We start from the raw sequence: 19,763 nt of genomic DNA on the forward strand, positions 1-19,763 counted from the left end.
TCAGTAATGTAGCCTCCTGCTCTCTGTCTTTAACTTCACCTTCCTCCTTTTCTCTCCACGTGTAACAGCAATAAAAACACTTATTGAAGAATGTAGGATTCTGAATGGAATTTTGCCATAAACCTGAATACGACCGACACTTTTTTCCTGTCCTCCTGATCTTCCCCCTCTTTATCTCAATTGCTCTTCACATTTATTTACTATAATGTATTAATCCTCAGCCATCTCTTTCATTCCTACAAAAAATTAAAATACACCAGAAAACTCCCTTCTTCATTTCTTCAAAACTTTTGCTTAACCTCTGAAGTATAACTGAAGTTTTAAGACACAGATACTGGAAAATCTGTCAACCTGATTCAGCACATACTGGACAAGCCTCTGACTGTCTTCTGCAGAACTACCTCCAGTCCTGCAAAACATGACATCAACAGATACGACACACATTTTCTTCATGGCAACAGGAATATTTCCACCTATTTCAATGGGAGATCAATTGGAGCCTTTGTTTTTTTTCCGACATCTGTTTTAATGTATCTTTTCTATAGTTTAATCTTACTGTGCATTTGCACACACAGAGGTAGAAAGAGGTAAGTTCGAGTCTACCACTGCTACTGTTGGCAACAGTACTCCAGAAACACTTTCAAAAACTGACCATGCTCCATCATTAAAGAATTCAGGCTTTTTGTCTCCAACTTCCTACTGGAAATTTGATTAAGGACTTCACTACTCTTTGCCTGCTCTTTCTATCCATCAGCCTGGCCACAATGGGGCTGTAAAAAAGACTTTTCCCAGAATTGCTTTTTGTCTAGTGGATACCATCAAATACTTGTTACTCCATGACTTGAGCTTATGTCATTAAAACTTCCTGCGTCTCCTATGCACAAGCCGAAAGGGTTTCTTAGTTCAATATCGGACAAGATAAGGTAAATGCCCCATTATGGGTGAATTCCTACCATTCTCCTGATTAGAAATCATCTTCTAAATTTAGCTGAAATATACAGCCATCTAAACTTCTGCCAAAATCGTCCATAAATTTAAACAGTATCTTTCTTCTTCTGATGTTTATCCTTCTCAAGTATTTTTAAACTGCAATCATGTCTTCCTCCTTGCCCCTCTCATTCTTCATTTTGCTAACTTCTGTAGGCATGTTCTACTAGTCTCCCCTTACAAAACAGTATTTATTTATTTGTTTAAAACTTGTAACGACCTTTTCACTTGCCATGCTTGCCTTCCCGTTTCTTCCACTACTGTTTTCAGTGGTCCTCCTTATTTAATATTTTGCATGTTTCGATGTTCAAAAATATATTTAAAGATGTTTAATCTCTGCTTATTATTTTTATTTTATACATCAGAACATCATTGACTTTTTGGTAACAGCAGAACCACCTAACATCTTTATCATCAGATGGTAGTCATAGCTTGCATTCCTTCATCGTCCACCTTTTTCCAATTACTTTCTCTCTCTCTACACGCTCTCTCCTCTGTGTTCCCCTATGGCTTTCACATACCCAGCTTTATCCCACACTTCCTGTACCTTTCCTACATTTGTTTCACTGCAATTCAATGTCATTCTCACCTCCCTAACATTGGCTGCAGTTTGATCTTACTACAAACCATGTGCAAACACTGAAGTGCTGACAGCTTCAATACAAATCAATGATACAGATCGCTGATAGCGCAATCACACACTTTAAGAAAATATAGGTCTGTCTTCCTAGGCACATATGTTTGGGCTATTGCACAATATTTAACATAAAATTAGCTCCGTATAGCTGACTCTAATTCAGTTTTCAGACCATAGTCTATTAATGCTTATTTGCACATCAGTCATTCCCCTAGGTAGGTATTGTATGCTGGTTTGTGCAATCTCTCCCAGAGCTATTTGGGAGCTTGCAATAGTTATACAACTTAATTAATGTACTATTAGAGTTCTTCTGGAGTATAAACACAAGGACCAATTCCAGCAAAGGGATGGTCAGATTCTTTAGGTTACCGCTAAAACACAGAGAAATAGTACTGTAAAGGGCAATTCAGATCAGGAGTTTAAGAGCTGCCTTTAATCACCATCCAGAGGAGAGTCTTCTTTCTGCACAGGCCATAAACGAAACTAAATTGCCTAGCCTCTCTAGGCACAAGATACAGGAAAGGCTACTGCTAGTGCTTTTTGTATAGCAGAGCAATGTGTTGGCACTGAACTACTCTCAAGGTGACACAGATGGCCCTTCATGTCTGCAGAGCATTCAGTCTATATTGCCAAGGGGAAAACAGCAAAGTCCTACTAAAGAGAGAACATTAGTGCTTAATGAATCATTTTCCAGTATGAAAATCCTTCCTTTTATTTTAGGCTACAAGGGATTCAAACCAATGCCAAATGGCTCACTCTCCTCATTTTATTTATTAGCAGTGCATGTTCAAGACATAACTGTTTTCTCTTATGTGAACAGTTTACAATTACATGGTAGTTATATAACAAAGAGACTTTCCTCTTTAAAATGCCAGACTTCTTTAGCAATGCTTTAAAGACAGGAACATCTAAAATGCAGTATCCTCCCAACAAAATACTGAAAACTTTGTTTTGATGTAGAGAATGTGTTGTTGAAATATTAGCATTACTAGGAACAGCATGAAGCTCTAGGTGTTTTATCTCTGAGCATTACAGCCTTAAAGACACTGAAACTCCAGACCGTCCTCTAGGACAAATGTGGATGAACTTTGGAAAATGCAAAGGAGCCAAAGAGAAAAGATTGAAGGGAACAGAACTGCTCATGACAAGTATAAGGGCGCACCTAGGAAAACGTATGAAAAATACCAGCAATATCTGGATGACTTGCAGTCAAACCCATCAGATGGGTAATATTTACAAGCAACAAAAGAGCAGTGGATTTTTCACATATAAGTACATTTCTGTTATATGGAAAAAGTACTTATTTTGCAGTGCCTGACTTCTCTGTAATTACAATGAACCTCCAAAATGATCTGTTCTAGTTCTGAGAATAGACTTAGTGGGTATTTACTTGTTTCTATGTCCCATATATTAGAAGCAGTAAACAAAACCTAAGGTTGGCTCTTTCCAGCATCTTTCAAGACTGAAGAATGAAAAGGTTTGTTAAAAAGAAATACACACTGAAGGAGCTAATAAGGTGAGTTAGTACCTGTGATCGCCCTTCGGATCTCTCGTGCTGCTTCCTCCCGCATCTCAATTGAGGCTTGTTCACTATACCAGGCTGCATGTGGGGTACAGATCAGGTTTGGTGCATCCTTCAAGGGGCCCTGACTAAAGCTAAATGAAGATTTAAAACAAGATCAAATGACAAAAAATATTGGGGGGAAGAGAAGGGGGGGAAGAAGAGGGGGATCCAGATGGATTTGTACATACACAGATTAATTTCTACAACAGAAAAGAATTGCATTTCTATTCCTTGTTGGGTTTGTTTTTTAATTCTGTCAGTTAATTTAATACACTATTCATGGTACAAATAACCAACAATCACCTCTCATAGACTCAAGGGGTAGAACCTAAGTCTAGTAGCAACATTAGCTTCTGTCCAATGCACTTATTGCTAACTACAGGCACTGTCACTCCAGTTCTGGTGCAGAAATGCATAAAGCAAGACCCAAATCAATTCAGGTTGCCATTCCATTTGCCCATTTCATCACAGTTTTACTGCATTAGCCAACAAAGCTGTTCTCTCAAGAGTCACTGTCAATGTGACATTTAAAGACAAAATCTTACAATTATTTCCAAATAAGAAGTGTGTCCATCAGCAGCCTCAACTTTTTTTTTTTTTTTGATAATTCAGGGGTTTTTTTTCCTGTTATTTTTAACTGTTTTTTTCATTCCTGTTCCTTTATAGAAACTCCACGGAAAGAAGGAAATTTACTTTACAGATTGATTTTCAGGGAAAGCAATAAATCTGTGTAAAAGTGCTATCACAGATACAGAGTAAAGAAACTGAAAATAATGGAAACTTGCTCCTCCTGTTTATTTCCAGTTTTAATAATCTTACAGCCAATTGTAACAACAGGAGAACAAATATTTTAAGACAAAAGCGTGCTTTCAGAGTTGGTCATAATTCATAAAGTAATAGATTTCATCTGTAGTTCAATAAACATCAGAATATCTGGCAAAACTCTTGAATAAGGAGCTGCATGCTGCGATCAGATAGACATGCAGCACAGAAGCCAAAGGAAATTGTGGCTGTAATCCTGCAACTGAATCTCTGCAGATGGCATCTCCATGCAGTAAATGGGGCTTCCTATAGGTGCAATGGTCTGCTTGTGCAGATCCGAGATCTGAATTGGGAAGAATGTATGTAGCTGAAAGTCCCTTGAGCTGTTTAGACTCTGGCTTTGCACAGTACTACTGCATTGTAATGACTACATTTAGAAGTAAATGAATGCAGGGTATGCATAAATAAAATTAAATATTTGTGATGTGGCATTGTGTCTCAGTAGACATAGAAATTCTACCTAAACGGATACTATTCTAGTTTTTTAGAGCTTCTATTCACCCCCAAGCTGATACAAGAGAGACTGTCCTCTCTAGTCTATGCAACCTGCCCTCAAGTCCTGAATCTGTTCCTCTTCAAAAACTTATGTGGATTGTTCCAGATAAAATTAACATTTCTCCCTGCCCAGACTGAACAACTGAAAAAGGCTTCTCACATACAAGCACTAAGCTACAGCAGTCTATTCTCGTAACTCTAACTCAGAAGTCAGGCTCAAGACTCAAGGACACATCAAATAGGCTCGTTTCTGATTAGGAGTGCTGATACCATAATACCAATGCCACTTTGGGGAGCGGTACATTTCTGCCTAAAACACTGGACTTCTCAGTCAGTCATTCAAAAACTAAGGCTTTTACTACCAGCTCTGCTAATGACAGCAGAGTTACTACTCCCCTGACGGGGTAGAAGAAAACAAAACCTGCACTCTGACCATTTTCCTTATCTTAACTTTTTTTGCAACCTGTTACGTTTATGGCTTTCCTGCAGAGGCAATCTGAACAAAAGTATGTCTTTTCCTCCAGAAAGGTGTCATAAAGTAGTTACTTCTCACACCAAATCTCGACTCTGCCTTCTGAAAGAGTCTGTTCAGACATCAACATTAGCTGCCTCCAGAGTTGCATCAATGACAAAGGAGCACTCCCCTCAAAACTATGATACAAAGCCATGCCCAGGATTTGAACCCAAGTCCCTGCTATTTCTACTAAATAAACCCATTGGATTTTTTTTTTTTTTTTTAAGGAATTAAATCTTGGATGTCACTTTTTTCACTTCTGACCACATACACAAGCTCCATCTACATTTGCATTAGTCCAGTGCTGCACAGATTCATGTTGCTTTACTAAGGAGTATTTAGCTAGGAAATGAAGGGAAAACTCAATTTACTCGTTGTTGTTGATTGTATCATGCACTAAGACTTAAAAATAAGAAAGTGAACAAAATAAAAAGAAAAGAAAAGGAAAAGCACCTGAATGGTTCTGACTCATGTACATCTAAGGCTGCCCCTCGTATCCTTCCTTCCTTCAGGGCCTGTGCAAGTGCTTTTTCGTCTACTAACCCACCTCGAGCTGTGTTGACCAGGAAAGCCCCTTGTCTCATCTAGGGAAAGTTAAAAACAAGAATGATGAAATAAAAATAAATGAAATAAAATCGTTGTGGCATTATTTTTTACTCAAAAGAAGCATCCATTACAACAAAGGCTATTCAGCTGGTTTAACCTGTAACAGTTGTCTTCCCTTTCCATTGGAAAGTACCACAAAATGTGATGCTTCTAACATAAAATGCTATTTCACAGCACTTAATAACCTTTTGTTTCTTGTAAGCAGTGTCTTTTAATAGAAGCGTTGTTTCAGATATTGTGCAGTAACATGATCAAAAGATACAACTGTGCATATGAAAGTGACAGATCATTTTATGCCTTTTTATTTCACTGTGAAATTGCATGAGACAGAAACTACAGCACATTCTTAAACAAATTCATATTTTGTAGTTTTCAACTTTCACACAAATAAAAGCCTACATGAATTTTCAAGAAAAACCAATGCTTCTGGATTTTCAAACACTTTTCCCTTTAGTTGCCAAAACACAGTAGATCTATGTTTTATTTATTTTTGTTACTTCAGCTTCCTCCTCCCTGTGAGACTTTTCAAATAAAGGTCTAAAGAACTCGTATATTATTCAATTAAAAGGCATGAAAATGAATTTGGTTGAGAACGCTGTGTGCCCAGGAGAGAAGCTGTGCTGTGCATTGTGCAGATTAGCATTGTAGATGACACTGTGTGGGGAGAACTACAATAATTTACACCATAATATATCCACAACATGAAAACAAAGTGGCGGTTTAAATAAGAGAGATGGTACGGAAAAAAAATAAATTACTACATCCTGCTTCCAGCCACCCTAATACTTCACCTTTTACCAGATGTCTCAAACACAGCTTCTGATCTCAGAAGCATTTCTGTGCATGAAAGTAAGCCTATGAAGAGCAGGAAACATGAAGATGAATGATAAAAATCTCATTTTGTACTGAGTCAATCTCTCACTGCAAGAACAAGAAAACCCCAACATTTTGACACCAAGTCAACTAGTTGAAACCTACACATCAAACTAAAACTTATGTAAATGGATCCTTACTCTGAAAGACTGATTTGAAATACCAAATTCATGAACAACAAGGAGGTTTGGATGAAAGTCAGCTACGAGAATTTTTTTTACATGAAATCATAGGAAATATTGAACAATTAACATGCATATGCTTGCAGTAAGGCTATAAGAAAAAACAATGACTGTATTTTACTGGCCAACTCTGGGTTTAGTGTGGCCCTGTCTCTCTCCATTTGCAGACTCTTGGGCTCACAGGAGAACCATCTACTCGTCTGTATAGCAAAACCAAAGTCGACTTAAGGAGCAAAACTAAGGGATACTTCTTTTAGTTTTATCTAATTAACTTGGGAATTAGAACAGTGAAAAACGGTGGCATGATCTTAAGGTGGTCTAGTAATAACAAGACGTTCCTGATGGGAACTATCACTGCATCTCCACTACTTAAGTCAGCTGAGAGAACTAGATCAAAACTAGCACAGGAGGGCTCACCCAAGTGACAATCACACCTGCTGTGCAGACATCCCATATAGGCTTCTGGGAGCTTATACACCCTTCCTACTTTTCTGCTCTTGCAAATAGATAATTTGAGTTTTAAGTATAGCCTAGTGTACTTATATGCCCTTTGAAGGACTTCAAAATTTTAATCAAAGTGAACCCTGCTAAAATCTTCTGCCCAACCTTAATAACCTTGCTTGAGTTTTCATTTTAGGACTATATACAAAACTCTAAAGCTAGTACTAAGTCCAAATCAAACAGAACATGGCTGCATAAATGCATTCTAGTGGGAATGAATTACATGACTCATGATAAACTATAAGGGTGGATGCAGCTGGAGATGACCCTTAACAATGGGTGGAAGCTTGAAAGAGCTTCACAGCTACAACTGCTGACTGCTGTTAAATTCACCTACACTAAACCTGCATAGCTGCTTTAAATAAAATGTATAGCGTTTTAATTGCAGCGCCTTTTTCTCAAATCTGTAAAACCAAAGATGACCTCAGCTTCTCTTAAGAGCACTTGATTACCATGGGTTCAATAAACACAAGCTTGAAAGACTTCTCTGAGCTCCTCTGGGACTACAAGGCCAAGCACAATGGCTAGGCAGAATGCTGACTAATTAAAAGGAAAACCTACTGAAAGAGAAGACTGACACCAAATTTTCAAAGACATTTTAAGGTTATGTAATTTCAGATTCTGAACATAATTCCGGGCGAGACTTCAGTGAAATGAGATGCACCATATTTCCCTGTCCTTTGTTTAAAACTGGTTATTACATGAGCATGCAGTATTGGACAAAAACGGCATGCAACGCTCTCTAAAAATTTTACGCCAACTCTAACATCTGTCAGCCTAAAAAAGCTATTCTGCTCTTTTTGATTCATATTCAGAAGATCTGCTCTACGCAAACTAAGCAGTCAGAGGTGTTACAATTTTATGGTTTTCACATCAGCTGTTACAATACAGACTGCTTTATCCAAACTTTTATCCAAAGCAAGAACTATCTTCTAACATTTTAATCCTCGTTTTAATCATGAAGGATAACAAATAGCAAGGTAAATGCTTATGATGTCCCTTCCAGTACAGACTTTATTATATGCATTTCATTTCAGATGGTATCACTCAGTTTTAACATGTTTTGTTTTGTTTGTTTCTCTGATTAATGCACTAAGCTCTCTCCAAAGTACATTGCATTTATCCACCTCCACTCAAAACCTTCCTGTGGTACACTGGCCCAAGTTTCACAGTCCCCTGTATAATGATTGACCACAGCTAAGCGTCCAGACAGTCCCACTGAATTCAGTGTGATCCTGTTTGGGTCTACATGTCTGCTTGCAAAGACATCTAACCATGTAATAACCATTAAATGTACCTGAGCACACAACAAAAGAGAGCGTTCAGGGCAGGGTGACAGAGCTCTGTTCTCTTAAGACATTTGCATTTTAAACTTCTTAATTTTTTAGAATTTCAATTCCCAAACCCTGATTTTATGTTGGGATGGATTGGCAAAATCCCTAAACTCTCAAATCAAGAAGTGTGTTATATTGTCAGTTTTCTGCCATGATCCTACATGACTGTGGAACATGTTCAGTCATTACTTCAGTTCTCCTAAAGTTCAAGAGTAGTAGGTACAAACTATTTCTCAGAAGCCAAGCAATGATTTTACTGCAAAAGAGTGTTACCGTCATTGTTACCAACAAATACAAACACTACATATATAAAGAACAGCAAAATCAACTACTGTATCTTAAAGTTTCTTTCCTGTACACTATCTGCATTCTTACATCTCAATGTTGTATTTCTGGCTGTTATCTACACTGAGGTTGGAGTCAGAAGCTAGACATTTAATGAAAAACCTTACTATCAAATTAGTCAATAACAGAGCAGTTACTACACCTAGATTTTGAAATTATTTTAATATTACCTAAAACATTAGGGAGAGGTTAGTACTAATTCCAAGAAACATTATTTTTCCAAATAATGCAATGCTGTAAATGTGATCCATCCATGAAGCACTCTGCAAGCATCAGGACTGAGCACAGGGGGGAGCCATTTAGTCATAATCCTTAAATTACATCTAAAGAACTCAAACTGAGGAACTAGAGTGAAAGGCAGAATTGCTACCTGAAAATACACAGGTAAAGAAAGTAGCTACTAGAAGACATAGAAAAAGTGCTTTTACATAAACGCAACTTTATTAAATTTGAGCAACATTAAGAAGAACAAATTATTTCCACAAGTGCAATGTTACTGAGCAAAAAAGACAATAAAAGCAACAAAACATAAGCCACCAGCTATTTACTCATCAGTTATAAATCTGCTTGATCTTAAAGCAGCAAAAGGGAAAGAAATTTCTTTCAAATGAGAATCTGCCTGTTTACATAAATAAACGCTATACAGTGTCAGCCACCAGCACCAGTGTGGAAGGTGCCCACAGAGATTATTACCTGCTTTATGGTGAAGTCATTGATAAGATGATGATTGTGTTCATTCAAGTTGCAGTGCAGGGTAACACAGTCACTGTGGAACAGCAGGTCCTGCAAAGTGCTCACCCGCTGCAGTCCCAGAGCACGCTCCATGCCATCTGAGAGGTATGGGTCATAGAAAATCACACTGAAGCCAAAGGCTTTGGCACGTAGTGCTACTGCTTGCCCAACACGCCCTAGAACAAGATAAACATGCAATGAGAACAGATGTGAAGCAGCTGGTGTAAGGTAGCCTCCCCCTTCCTACTGCAAATGCTTGTATCAAGCCATACCGTTTCGTACAGCAACTGGAAGAGGATAAAAAAAGAGGTGGCTCCCATCCCACTTGAAATCATCACTAAGATCAGAAACATTACATCTGGGCTGTTTCACACTGCTTTGTTCAAAACAAAGCAGGAGGTTTGCACCTTTTGCAACTGGAGATCTGAAAAGCCAGAAAAATGTCACGTAATCTGCAAGAATCTGTGTAATACAAGGGCTTGCCTGCTGGGCCTGTTTATGGTAAAACACTACTGCTTGTGAACATCCTGCCCAGGACTTACTCTTACCCATGTTGGACCAGCTGGCTTTAATAAAAAGCTATAAAATTAATCCTCAAAAATGGATGCAACAAAAGACAATTTGTTTAATCTGAAGCTCAACCGCTCTCAATGCATGGAATCTCCTTTCTGAACTAGTATTTTCTTTCGTTTTTGAATAACATCCTTTCAGCATTATAATGCCTAAAAAGAAACCTGTCATCTGAGGCTCTAAAATTTTGTATCCATCTACCTAAATGATGAATAAATACAGTCCCTCATACGGCACCTAGTTAAGAAGAGTGTGATACCATTTGGTATTCACACTGACCTTAGCTTTTCTCTGTTCCTCTTTCCTTACTGTCATATTTCAGAGTTGTGACTGAAACTGCTCTTTGGGCATGACTCCATGCCACATGTGTCAGGAGGCATGTATGTCCCTTTGAAACACTACCAGTAAAACACAGAGGAAAAAAAGTGAGTACATCTAGTGAGCAAGGGTATTTTGAAGAACAAGAACTCCTACACTTTTCAGGCTAGAAGACTACACGCTAAATACTCACGTGAGAATATTACAAATGTTAGATAAAGACATTTCAAAAGCATCACTAGACACGCCATAATAATCATGTCTCATTTAAAAAAAAGAAGTCAACAAGTTTTCTTTTGTAACATCTGAGTTTGTTCAAAAAAGCATTAAGTTAACACAGGGAAATCCCATCTCGTTCCAATTGTGCTTGAAGGGATTTCCCTTTGCTTTTCAGTTTCTCTCTGAATAAACTCAAGAAGCCACAGAAAGAAAGGTTTTTTGCTGATCATTTAACCTGAACACAGCAATTCTGCAGTGCTTAGTGACAGATGTGCTTGGAATATTAAACAGTATGCTAATCTGATGGGGGCTGTCTGCTTTTCTTTGGGGACACCAAGTTAAAATACTCTACAAAATCTTTTATTTCAATACTTGCATACATGTTATTTGTTTGCTTTCCAAGCTGTTTTTTCTATAAACTTGAATTAGACGATTTTCAGCACAAACACTGTATTATTTTCAAATTTTGGCATGTTCACAGCTCAAGGAATCAGTCACACAACTGTAAACAATTTTTTTTTTTTTTAAACGAAGCATATCACTTTTACTCCAGCTCCATTCATTTTCACATGCAACATTCTGTCATCTGTTCTTTTTTACACTCCTTACAACACTAATACCTGAGGGGATTCACGACAGTGAAATCTCTTACAACAGACTCTCCAGTTAAAGCTATGCTTTCCATTCATTGCAACCAGGCTAATAAACCAAAGCTTTCTTCAATGTGCACAAAGTTTCCTTCTGAAACACTTGGGAACCACATACTTGTACTTCTAGCCAGAACTGTCCTATTACAATTATTTTATGGGATAAAACTCTTCCACAATTGACAATTCATATTTAGTCTCAGTCGTTAGACAAATACACAGGTGGACACATGTAATTTGCCAATTCCTTTTTAAACTACAGTCAGACAATACAGTATAACCACAAACCTACGACGTTTTTTTCCTCTCCTGAAAAACTTTATTATCTACAACTCTCCTGGGCACGAGGGGTGGCTCAAAACCTACCTCAGCACATCAAGAACAACAGAACAGCATACAAAGCATCTCACCTTTGGGACAACTCTTATCTTAAAAGCATATACAATCGCTATGAATATTCATGGCTGTTTCCAGGGAAGGCAAATTCTGAAGTTCAAAATACTAAACAAACTTCTTAGTCTGTAGTGTGGGAAGAATGCAGAAAATGCATGTTGCATACAATTGCAAAAAAAGCAGAAAGCAACAAAATCCTATTTTAGAAAATAGAGATTTATACAAAGCTCTAGCAAAGCCCGTGCATCATTTCAGTGACACCAGAAGTGTGAAGAGAGACTCATCAAAAACGCCTGGGTCTCCTGTTACAGTCTGACCCGTCCACTCCCCTCAAGTCTCCCAGTTTGTAGGTGTCTCTGACCTTGACCTTGCCAATGACCCGATTTGAGCGTGACAGTAGAGTGGCTGCAGTTGTCAATGACCCCTGGCTCAGACCTTGGGCCAAGAATGTGCATCCTATGCTGGTATTACAAAATTTTATAAAATGCCCTCGATACCGTGGAAATGTTGATGCCCTGCCTGCAGACTTCCATAGAAAGAAAAAATGCTTTTGCCTAGCAGCTCCTTCCTGTCTACGCAACAGTAATGGAGAATCTGGGTAATTTTTCCTCCCTCTTGGAGAACTCTGAAATATGGAGAGTGCCATTTTGCTACATTTCCTGCTGAGCACATTAAGAGAGCTAGTAGGACTACTAAGAGTACATCATTTATTGCATGGTAATACCACCCAACTCTTAAGCTTTAATATCGTCTGATAATGTAGATCAGTATTTTGGCCACATCTGGGCCTGTTGAGAGAATACAGCAGGTGAGGAAAGACAAACTGAGCGATGACATTCATTAAGATGCAGAGACAAATGTATTTGGAGGAATTTCACCTCTCAGAGTGAGGAAATGCATTAGCTATTAGTCATCAGCATTTGTAACTGGGAAGGAAGGGGAAGGGAGTGTGACTTCACTGCCTTTGCTGCTGTAAAATCATCATTACAGCAGCACCAGGTCCAGCTAGCTATTCATTGAAGTACTTACATGCTGCTGCTCGTAAGTATTCTTTTTAAAGAAACCCCTAAATTTCTAGATATAACGTGAAAAGGTAGCTTTTTTTTTTTTTTAATGCAGGGCTTACTACCCACACTTGTGATGCATCACTTGAAATATAGGACACTAGATAGTAATAAAGATTGAAAGTGACAAAGACAGCTGTTTAATGATGTGATATTATTATTTATGTAAGGCTCAAAGAATCACACACTTCACAAAGACAGAAAGAAACACAGGCTTTGCCCTAAGGAGCTCAGAGGCTAACCAAACAACAAAACAATGACGGATGGTATCCAACAAGCACATGAAGGAGGCATTATGCTGTTGAGTCTCTGCTTATCTTCAAGCTCTATACAAGCAGAGGATGAGAGATGGGGTTAACTTTAGAGGAGCACGGAGTAATAGGATTAAGCAGGATAGACCAAGTGTCAAAGCAGGAATATGCATGAGAGGAGGCAAAGAAAAGTGATGGGTGATGGAAAGAAAAAGGCAAGTGAGTCATGAAACTTGGCTAGACCAGCGGATAAGGAAGTGAGTAGCTGAAGCTTTGGAGGGAATGACGTAGTCATTCCCTAGCACAGAGATAGGCAAGAACTAGGGTGTTTCTCTTTGGCAAAACAAGAGAAAAGCCCAGGAACAGATGTGAAGATGGTCTGGAGTTAGCTGTTGCAGCAGCAAAGTCATAAATTTAAGCAACCCTCTGCCGAAGAGACCACAAGTTTAAGACAAGAATAGAGAAACATAGCTGTGGTTGAGATATGAGATGATCTTGGACACACATTAATGAGAAAGGACAGAAACAGCAATACTACGCGGAACTAGAGAAAAGAAGGACTTAGATGATGAGAATTGTTTGGTTTGTGTGCGATACATTCACTTTATAGCCTCTTAACGGTTCATCACTTCTTACGTTGACATGTCTAAATAATAAAATAATAAATCGAGGAAAAACTACAGATGTGGGAAGAGGCCACTAGTAGAGAAAGATAACCTAAGGGCACCAGTCTGTTGAAGGTGGTTATAGATACACATTTTAGTCTAAAACTAGAGACAGGTAGCCTCTTGCAGTGAGCATATATCACAGCCTAAGTGCCTGAAGTGCTCAAATGTGAAGCCTAGTACAGCCCCATTTCCCTATCTTCTAAGACTACATTTTTATTCTTCATTCATACATAGCTACACAGGAGTTTGTTAGAACACGTCAGAATCAAAACGTTGTGGCTATTCAGATACATGCACAAAAACAAAACAGTGGAAGTTTTTACAACTGACTTTAAAAAATTTTCCCTGAAATTGTGACTATTCTATTGTAGGAAAAGAAATAGAAACGATAAAAGGCTAGAGAAAATGACTGCTTAATAACTGCAACAGATGTGTACCTTTAAAATCAGACTTTACTAGCCTTTTAATATACTATGCAAACAAAAGGCTTGCTTTTTAAAACTAAAACCAAAACCTAGCTTTTTATGTAATGTTACACACATATTGGTGATCTGATTATCCATTTGCTTCCCCGTGCTTTTCAGTCATTCACAACAAAAACAACACACACAAAATTCACTTAAGGAAGTCAATAATGAATGACATTTTTTTTCTAATCTCAGTCTGGAATTTGTGCAATACAAAAAATGCAATGCCAACAGGACAGGTATCTCTGGCAAATATGCACATGGCACACGTTTAAGTTTCAAAAAGTAGGTATGCATTTCCGTTTTTAAAACACTGCAGGTGATTGTCTATTTTTTATGTACAGATGCTGTGACTGGGAGTGCAATAATCACTGTGTGTTTAAATGAGGTGCATAATTACACAGGTATAGATTTGAGAAAGCAACTTCATGACTAACTTCTTGAAAGTCGTATTTTAAAGGCAATTCTTTGACTGTGAGGATGTTTTTGGTGTGTTGCATACTCATTTAAATGAGTACTATGTAACGCAAGGCTATTTTCAGCTTCCAAAAGTAAGAGTTCGTGGCTTGAGTTATTTGACAGCAATGTGTAACTGGAACAGTCATTTAAGTATGATGCCTTGTTGTCAAAATCATATTATTAATTCCTGTGGATGAATACCACAGCAATTACATCCACAATCTATCAGATCTTTGATAAGACAAGCACATGACTGAATAATTTTTATATAGAAACTGACTTGCTTGTTTTTCTTCTCTACTTCTGTAATAGACAGTAATTAATTCATCTCAAGCAAGCCTGTCCATCTGTTAGATGCTGAAACACATTTAGGGCCATTCAGAGAGGTAAGTAGGTGATTTTATTAGGTCTGGAAACATTTCAAACTTTCTTGCATATATTTTTCCTCTCATTTGAGCTGAAATAAAATTTCTGATTCAACTCAACCAAACGTATGAAATAACTGCTCTGCAGGCTGTTACTGCAGCAAAGATTTTTCAGATACGTTAAAAACAGTAAAAGCAAAAAAGCACAAACAGAACCAGATGTGACAACAGATGAGAAATTCAACATATACACGTGACACCGGGCTGAAGTAGCAGGATCCTTGTCCTGGAAAAGGGAAGTGATGGTGTCTACTTCTCTTACAACCAGCGTGACTGACACCAGGCAATATGGCAACAGAAAGATGTACAGAATTCAAAGAATTGAGAGAATATCAGCAACAAAATATGTTTTCTGAGGGAAATGATGATGTCTAAGGGGAAAACATTTGAGACATATAAACACCAGGAATGAAGTGGTATTACACAGCATGCTTGACATGGAAAGGAGTGAACAAAGTGTTCCATTTTTATAGCTCAAATCTTCACGATTTTTTTAAAGCAACGGAAGGCAAGGAGTATTAAACCACCTCTCAAGCCAACATACCTAATCCAATAATGCCCAAGGTCTCCCCCCTGATCCTGGCAGCTCCAGAAGCCACTTCCCGAATCTGTTCAACGCTTTGTACTCTCGTGCCTTCTCTCAAAGCCTGGTGAAGCCAGGTGGTTCGCCTGTACAGGTTCAGAATGTGGCACATGGTAGAATCTGCTGTTTCTTCTACCGAGGCAGCTGGCACATTACACACTGCGATTCCTGCAAAGAATGGGGGGAAAGCATACCAGTTGCCAAACGTTTCTTACTTTTTCCGATTTAACAGCAATTCAGGAGTATGATGGTTAAATTTACAGATACTTCAACACCTGCTTTGCACAAATACTAAGTTTCTGACTGTAATGACAGACAGAATACTTAACGTAATAGTTGATAAATATGTGCAAATGTATTTTTTCTGATTTTTTATTACTATTTATTGTGTTTACAAACTAAGGCAAACAGCAAACAGACCACTGAAACCACAAAAGGAAAGTACTGAAGATGTCAGATAGTTTAGAACACAAGTCTTGGTAAGCGTTTTACATGCACACTGAACTAGGTGTTTTGAATAGCAAAGAGAAATCTGCCTTGCTCTCAACAGTGTGGTTTAGATTTAACTGAGTGAGTTAGCTTTCCACTACTGAGCAGATACCCTCCCAAAAGCTATCTATAAAAGTTATAAAAAGGATAAAATAATTTATAATGACAGCAACTCTCATAAAGCCCTCACAGGACGACTATTAGTATTTCCGTTCATGTATGGGTAATCATGATACAGGGAGAGACAATTTGTTGCGTGTTGCACGTTTGCAGAATTCCGACAAACAGAATCGAAGTCCCTTCCTGGTCCCTCATATTGAAGGCATAATCCATCAAACTGTCAATAGGAAAATATAAAATTCGCTTCTGCATGGCATGGAAAGATAATGCAAAATTAAGTCCATGTTCCTAATAGCTGAAAATTTACTAGTTGAAAAGGGCGTAACAACAAGCAGCTAAAAGACCATTACAGATTTCCACTGACAGTTGTGGAAGGTGGATTGATTCAAGACTCACAATATTCCTTTTTTACTTCAAAAAACAGATCAGGCAACAAGTGATTGTAATTGCATGCAAGTTATCCCATTCTGCTTTCTACCTTCCAGGACTCCATGTACAGCAGTTAAGCAAAATGTTTACTTGAAAAAGTTTTGTGTCCTTTTTGACTTGTCTGTCTTCATTTTCTATTTACTACATGTTCTCTCTCTAATCATCAGCTCCCACAAATGTTTGCCTTTCAGTTCTGCTGACTGAGATCACAAACAGTATACAGTATAATTTCATGGTGGAGGAAAAAAGTGTTTTGTATCCTAAAAAACACCCTAATACTGTTTTCACTGTTTAGTTATTTGGATTTTTACATAAATAAATATTCAATCAGTCCTCAGCTAACGCCAGTGTATCTTAAGAAGCAAGGAAGAAAAAACGTTCTCTTCAATAATAGTAATAACAATAATTGACAAATAGTAAGTTTATACTGTATTTATCTATGGTTTACATTCAAATGCCTTCATTCTGCTGCCCAGTACTTTTTTACAGCTTGCTTTAGATCAGTAAAAACCAACATAAGGACCTGCAGAACTATTTTTTTTTCCTCTGCTGTGGAGATAGTGTCTGCTGAGTCCCTGCTCTTAGACTTACAAAAAGATAAAACAGCATAATTTGCTGGAATATTAATCTTGGCAACCTGCTAACATCAATGGTAGTATGGAACTCGCCATTTTTTAAAAATGGGAAAAAAACCGCAAGTGGAGAGAAAAGTGAAAGACTGAAAAATAACATCCCTTTAAGGGCATCATATTGAAGAGATGCATTTGTTTATACAAAGTCTTTTTCATGGAGCAAAAATGCAGGTTTTAGATGGCAAAACAAATTTAATAAGCATGTCTCTTGATAGCTGGCATCACAAATTATTTAAAAGGCACTTAAAGAGTTATATTACATATTTGGGAAGAGAAATAAGGAATTGAACTCACCTTATACCTTCCTCCCTAATAGGTTTCCTTAGGAAACTTGGGGAACAAAAGTCAGATAGTTTCTCTCGTAAGCTGTAGGAATTTCTTTTTCCCTATTTCCCCCCAACTTTAAAAACAGCTAATTTCTGAAAGGCAGAGACATGGTGAACCACAAAAAGCAGCAAGAGAGAGGCAATGATATGAAGAAAAGAGACATTTCACATAGGAAAAGACAACGCACTCTCATCTCATATCCATTGCTTCTATGCTCCCTCCCTTTTCTCCTTTTCCCACCGCTTTCAGTGATCTTGTGCATAGGTTCAATGCTGAAAAATGCAGGAGTCAACGGGCATCACCTTGACTCCCACTTCACTTGCATCCAGTTACACTCACAACTTGTACATATTTTCTAGCCAACAATTAATAAAATGAAGAAAAAGCAGACCAGATCTTAAAAGATTTTATCCAAGAAACATATGTTTTCATGCATTCTAAGGAGAGTAAAAGAGCTAACAGGAAAATAATAGGAAAAGCTGGTAACAACACCACGAGCCAGCTCTATGAAAAATAACTCCGAAAGTTACTATGGAAGTTCAGGAATATGTCTGACTTTATGGTCTAACTCTACAGTATGTTTCAAGAGTGAATCAAAGCTTTTTAGAAAGAGCAATCAACTCTCATATTACCTCTTTGAGATGCATATTATTTCTAGTAGTTCAACAAATGGAAAGCGATTTGTCCCAGTAGTAGTGAGTTAGTATTTAATTCCAACCATTTCACACTAACTGTTAAAATCAGAGATTTTACACCGCAAACCTTCCAGTATTTACTGGCTTTTGACAGAGAGGACAATTCTATTTTGTAAATACTGGAACGCAGAAACGGGATGGATCCTAACTGCGTAACTCAGTCTAATCACAACATAGGAACTGAATGATTAGGAATGTCGCCATTTAGCATTTCACATGAATCAGAATTTCCCAAATCTGCTGTACTCTGGCTTGAAGAATTATGTGGATGCATTTAAATTATAAGCTTGGGTTACAATCCAGCATGGAGACTCACAGAAAGAGCCAACAAACCTGCAAAGATTTTCCTCTTATCAGGGATTCTCTGCACAAGTCCGACTCCTGACAAGTCAGGGCCTTTGATCTGTACCTAGGTTTTGGCTTTTGATCTAGGATTTTACCCCAGGCCAATCTCTACACATATATGTGTTTTCTGGGGCTCACAACGCATGCGCCTAACTGTGGCACCAGTTACAATATGTGGTGACACAGCCTTGCATGCCTTCAGACCTGATCTGTTCTTTATCGAAGAAGTTGTTAGCCCCTACCTGCTGTGCAAACTACACCACTATTAGAAACAGGTTACTATTTTACTAACATTTACTGATAAAGAGACCATATAGCAGCTCCTCACTACATCAGTGGGGTTATTACTAGGACTAAGCACTATCACATTGAAATAAATGTTTCCAAGATCTTCCCAGAGCATAATGGGAAACACAGTTGGTCAACCTCAGTCTTAGAAAAGAAACAAAGAAAACGTAGACATTTATTCCAAGTAGTAGTTTGACCTGTAGATTACAAGACATGGTTTAACCTACAGTAAAAAAAGTACAAATCAGACTGTTGTTTTTTTACAGCAAAACACTAATCACCATCTCTTCATAGTTCCAGCATCTGAATCTACTCTGAAACAGCAACAACTGATTCCCCTATAAAATCAATATTTCTATTTTATGGAGTGGTTTAGCACTGAATCTCATGCATCATAAGTAAGTCTCAGACAGTTGATAATGATCTCATTTTTTATTCAAACAGAAGTATGCCATGCTGATGGAATTATATTTTGTGATCAGATTACAGCAGTAGTAGTTAAAATATACAATTGGGGTAAAAAAGAAAGAGATGAAAAATTATGGTCTTACTCCTTGGGTCGATATTGAATAGGCAGATTGTCATCCTGTCACAATGCTGTTAATATTATCACTTAATTAACTAATGCTAGTATCTCCATAACGATTTTTAAACACTTTGATGAGAAAATTACACAGCTTACATACTATGTTAGTATAAATTATACAGAAAACATTCATAAAAAGACTTAGATGCTATCAGATTTCTGGAGGCAAGTATAAGATGTAAAATACTGTCTTTAA

At 37.7% G+C, this 19,763-nt stretch overlaps 1 protein-coding gene across 12 annotated transcripts in view; it reads right to left on the minus strand.

Annotated features, from left to right (window-relative positions):
• CTBP1 (C-terminal binding protein 1) overlaps nt 1-19,763 on the minus strand; it is a 244,656-nt gene that overhangs the window by 7,491 nt on the left and 217,402 nt on the right. For all 12 annotated transcript variants that reach the window (XM_030016178.2, XM_030016239.2, XM_030016246.1 and 9 more), the window contains 4 exons: nt 15,618-15,824; nt 9,554-9,768; nt 5,473-5,603; nt 3,153-3,280 (listed from right to left, as the gene is read on the minus strand). In XM_030016178.2, coding sequence (XP_029872038.1) covers nt 3,153-3,280; nt 5,473-5,603; nt 9,554-9,768; nt 15,618-15,824 — 681 coding nt within the window. The remainder of the gene's footprint in view (nt 1-3,152; nt 3,281-5,472; nt 5,604-9,553; nt 9,769-15,617; nt 15,825-19,763) is intronic.

This window comes from Aquila chrysaetos, chromosome 1, assembly GCF_900496995.4.
Source record: "Aquila chrysaetos chrysaetos chromosome 1, bAquChr1.4, whole genome shotgun sequence".
In the NCBI taxonomy this organism is placed as follows: Eukaryota; Metazoa; Chordata; class Aves; order Accipitriformes; family Accipitridae; genus Aquila; species Aquila chrysaetos.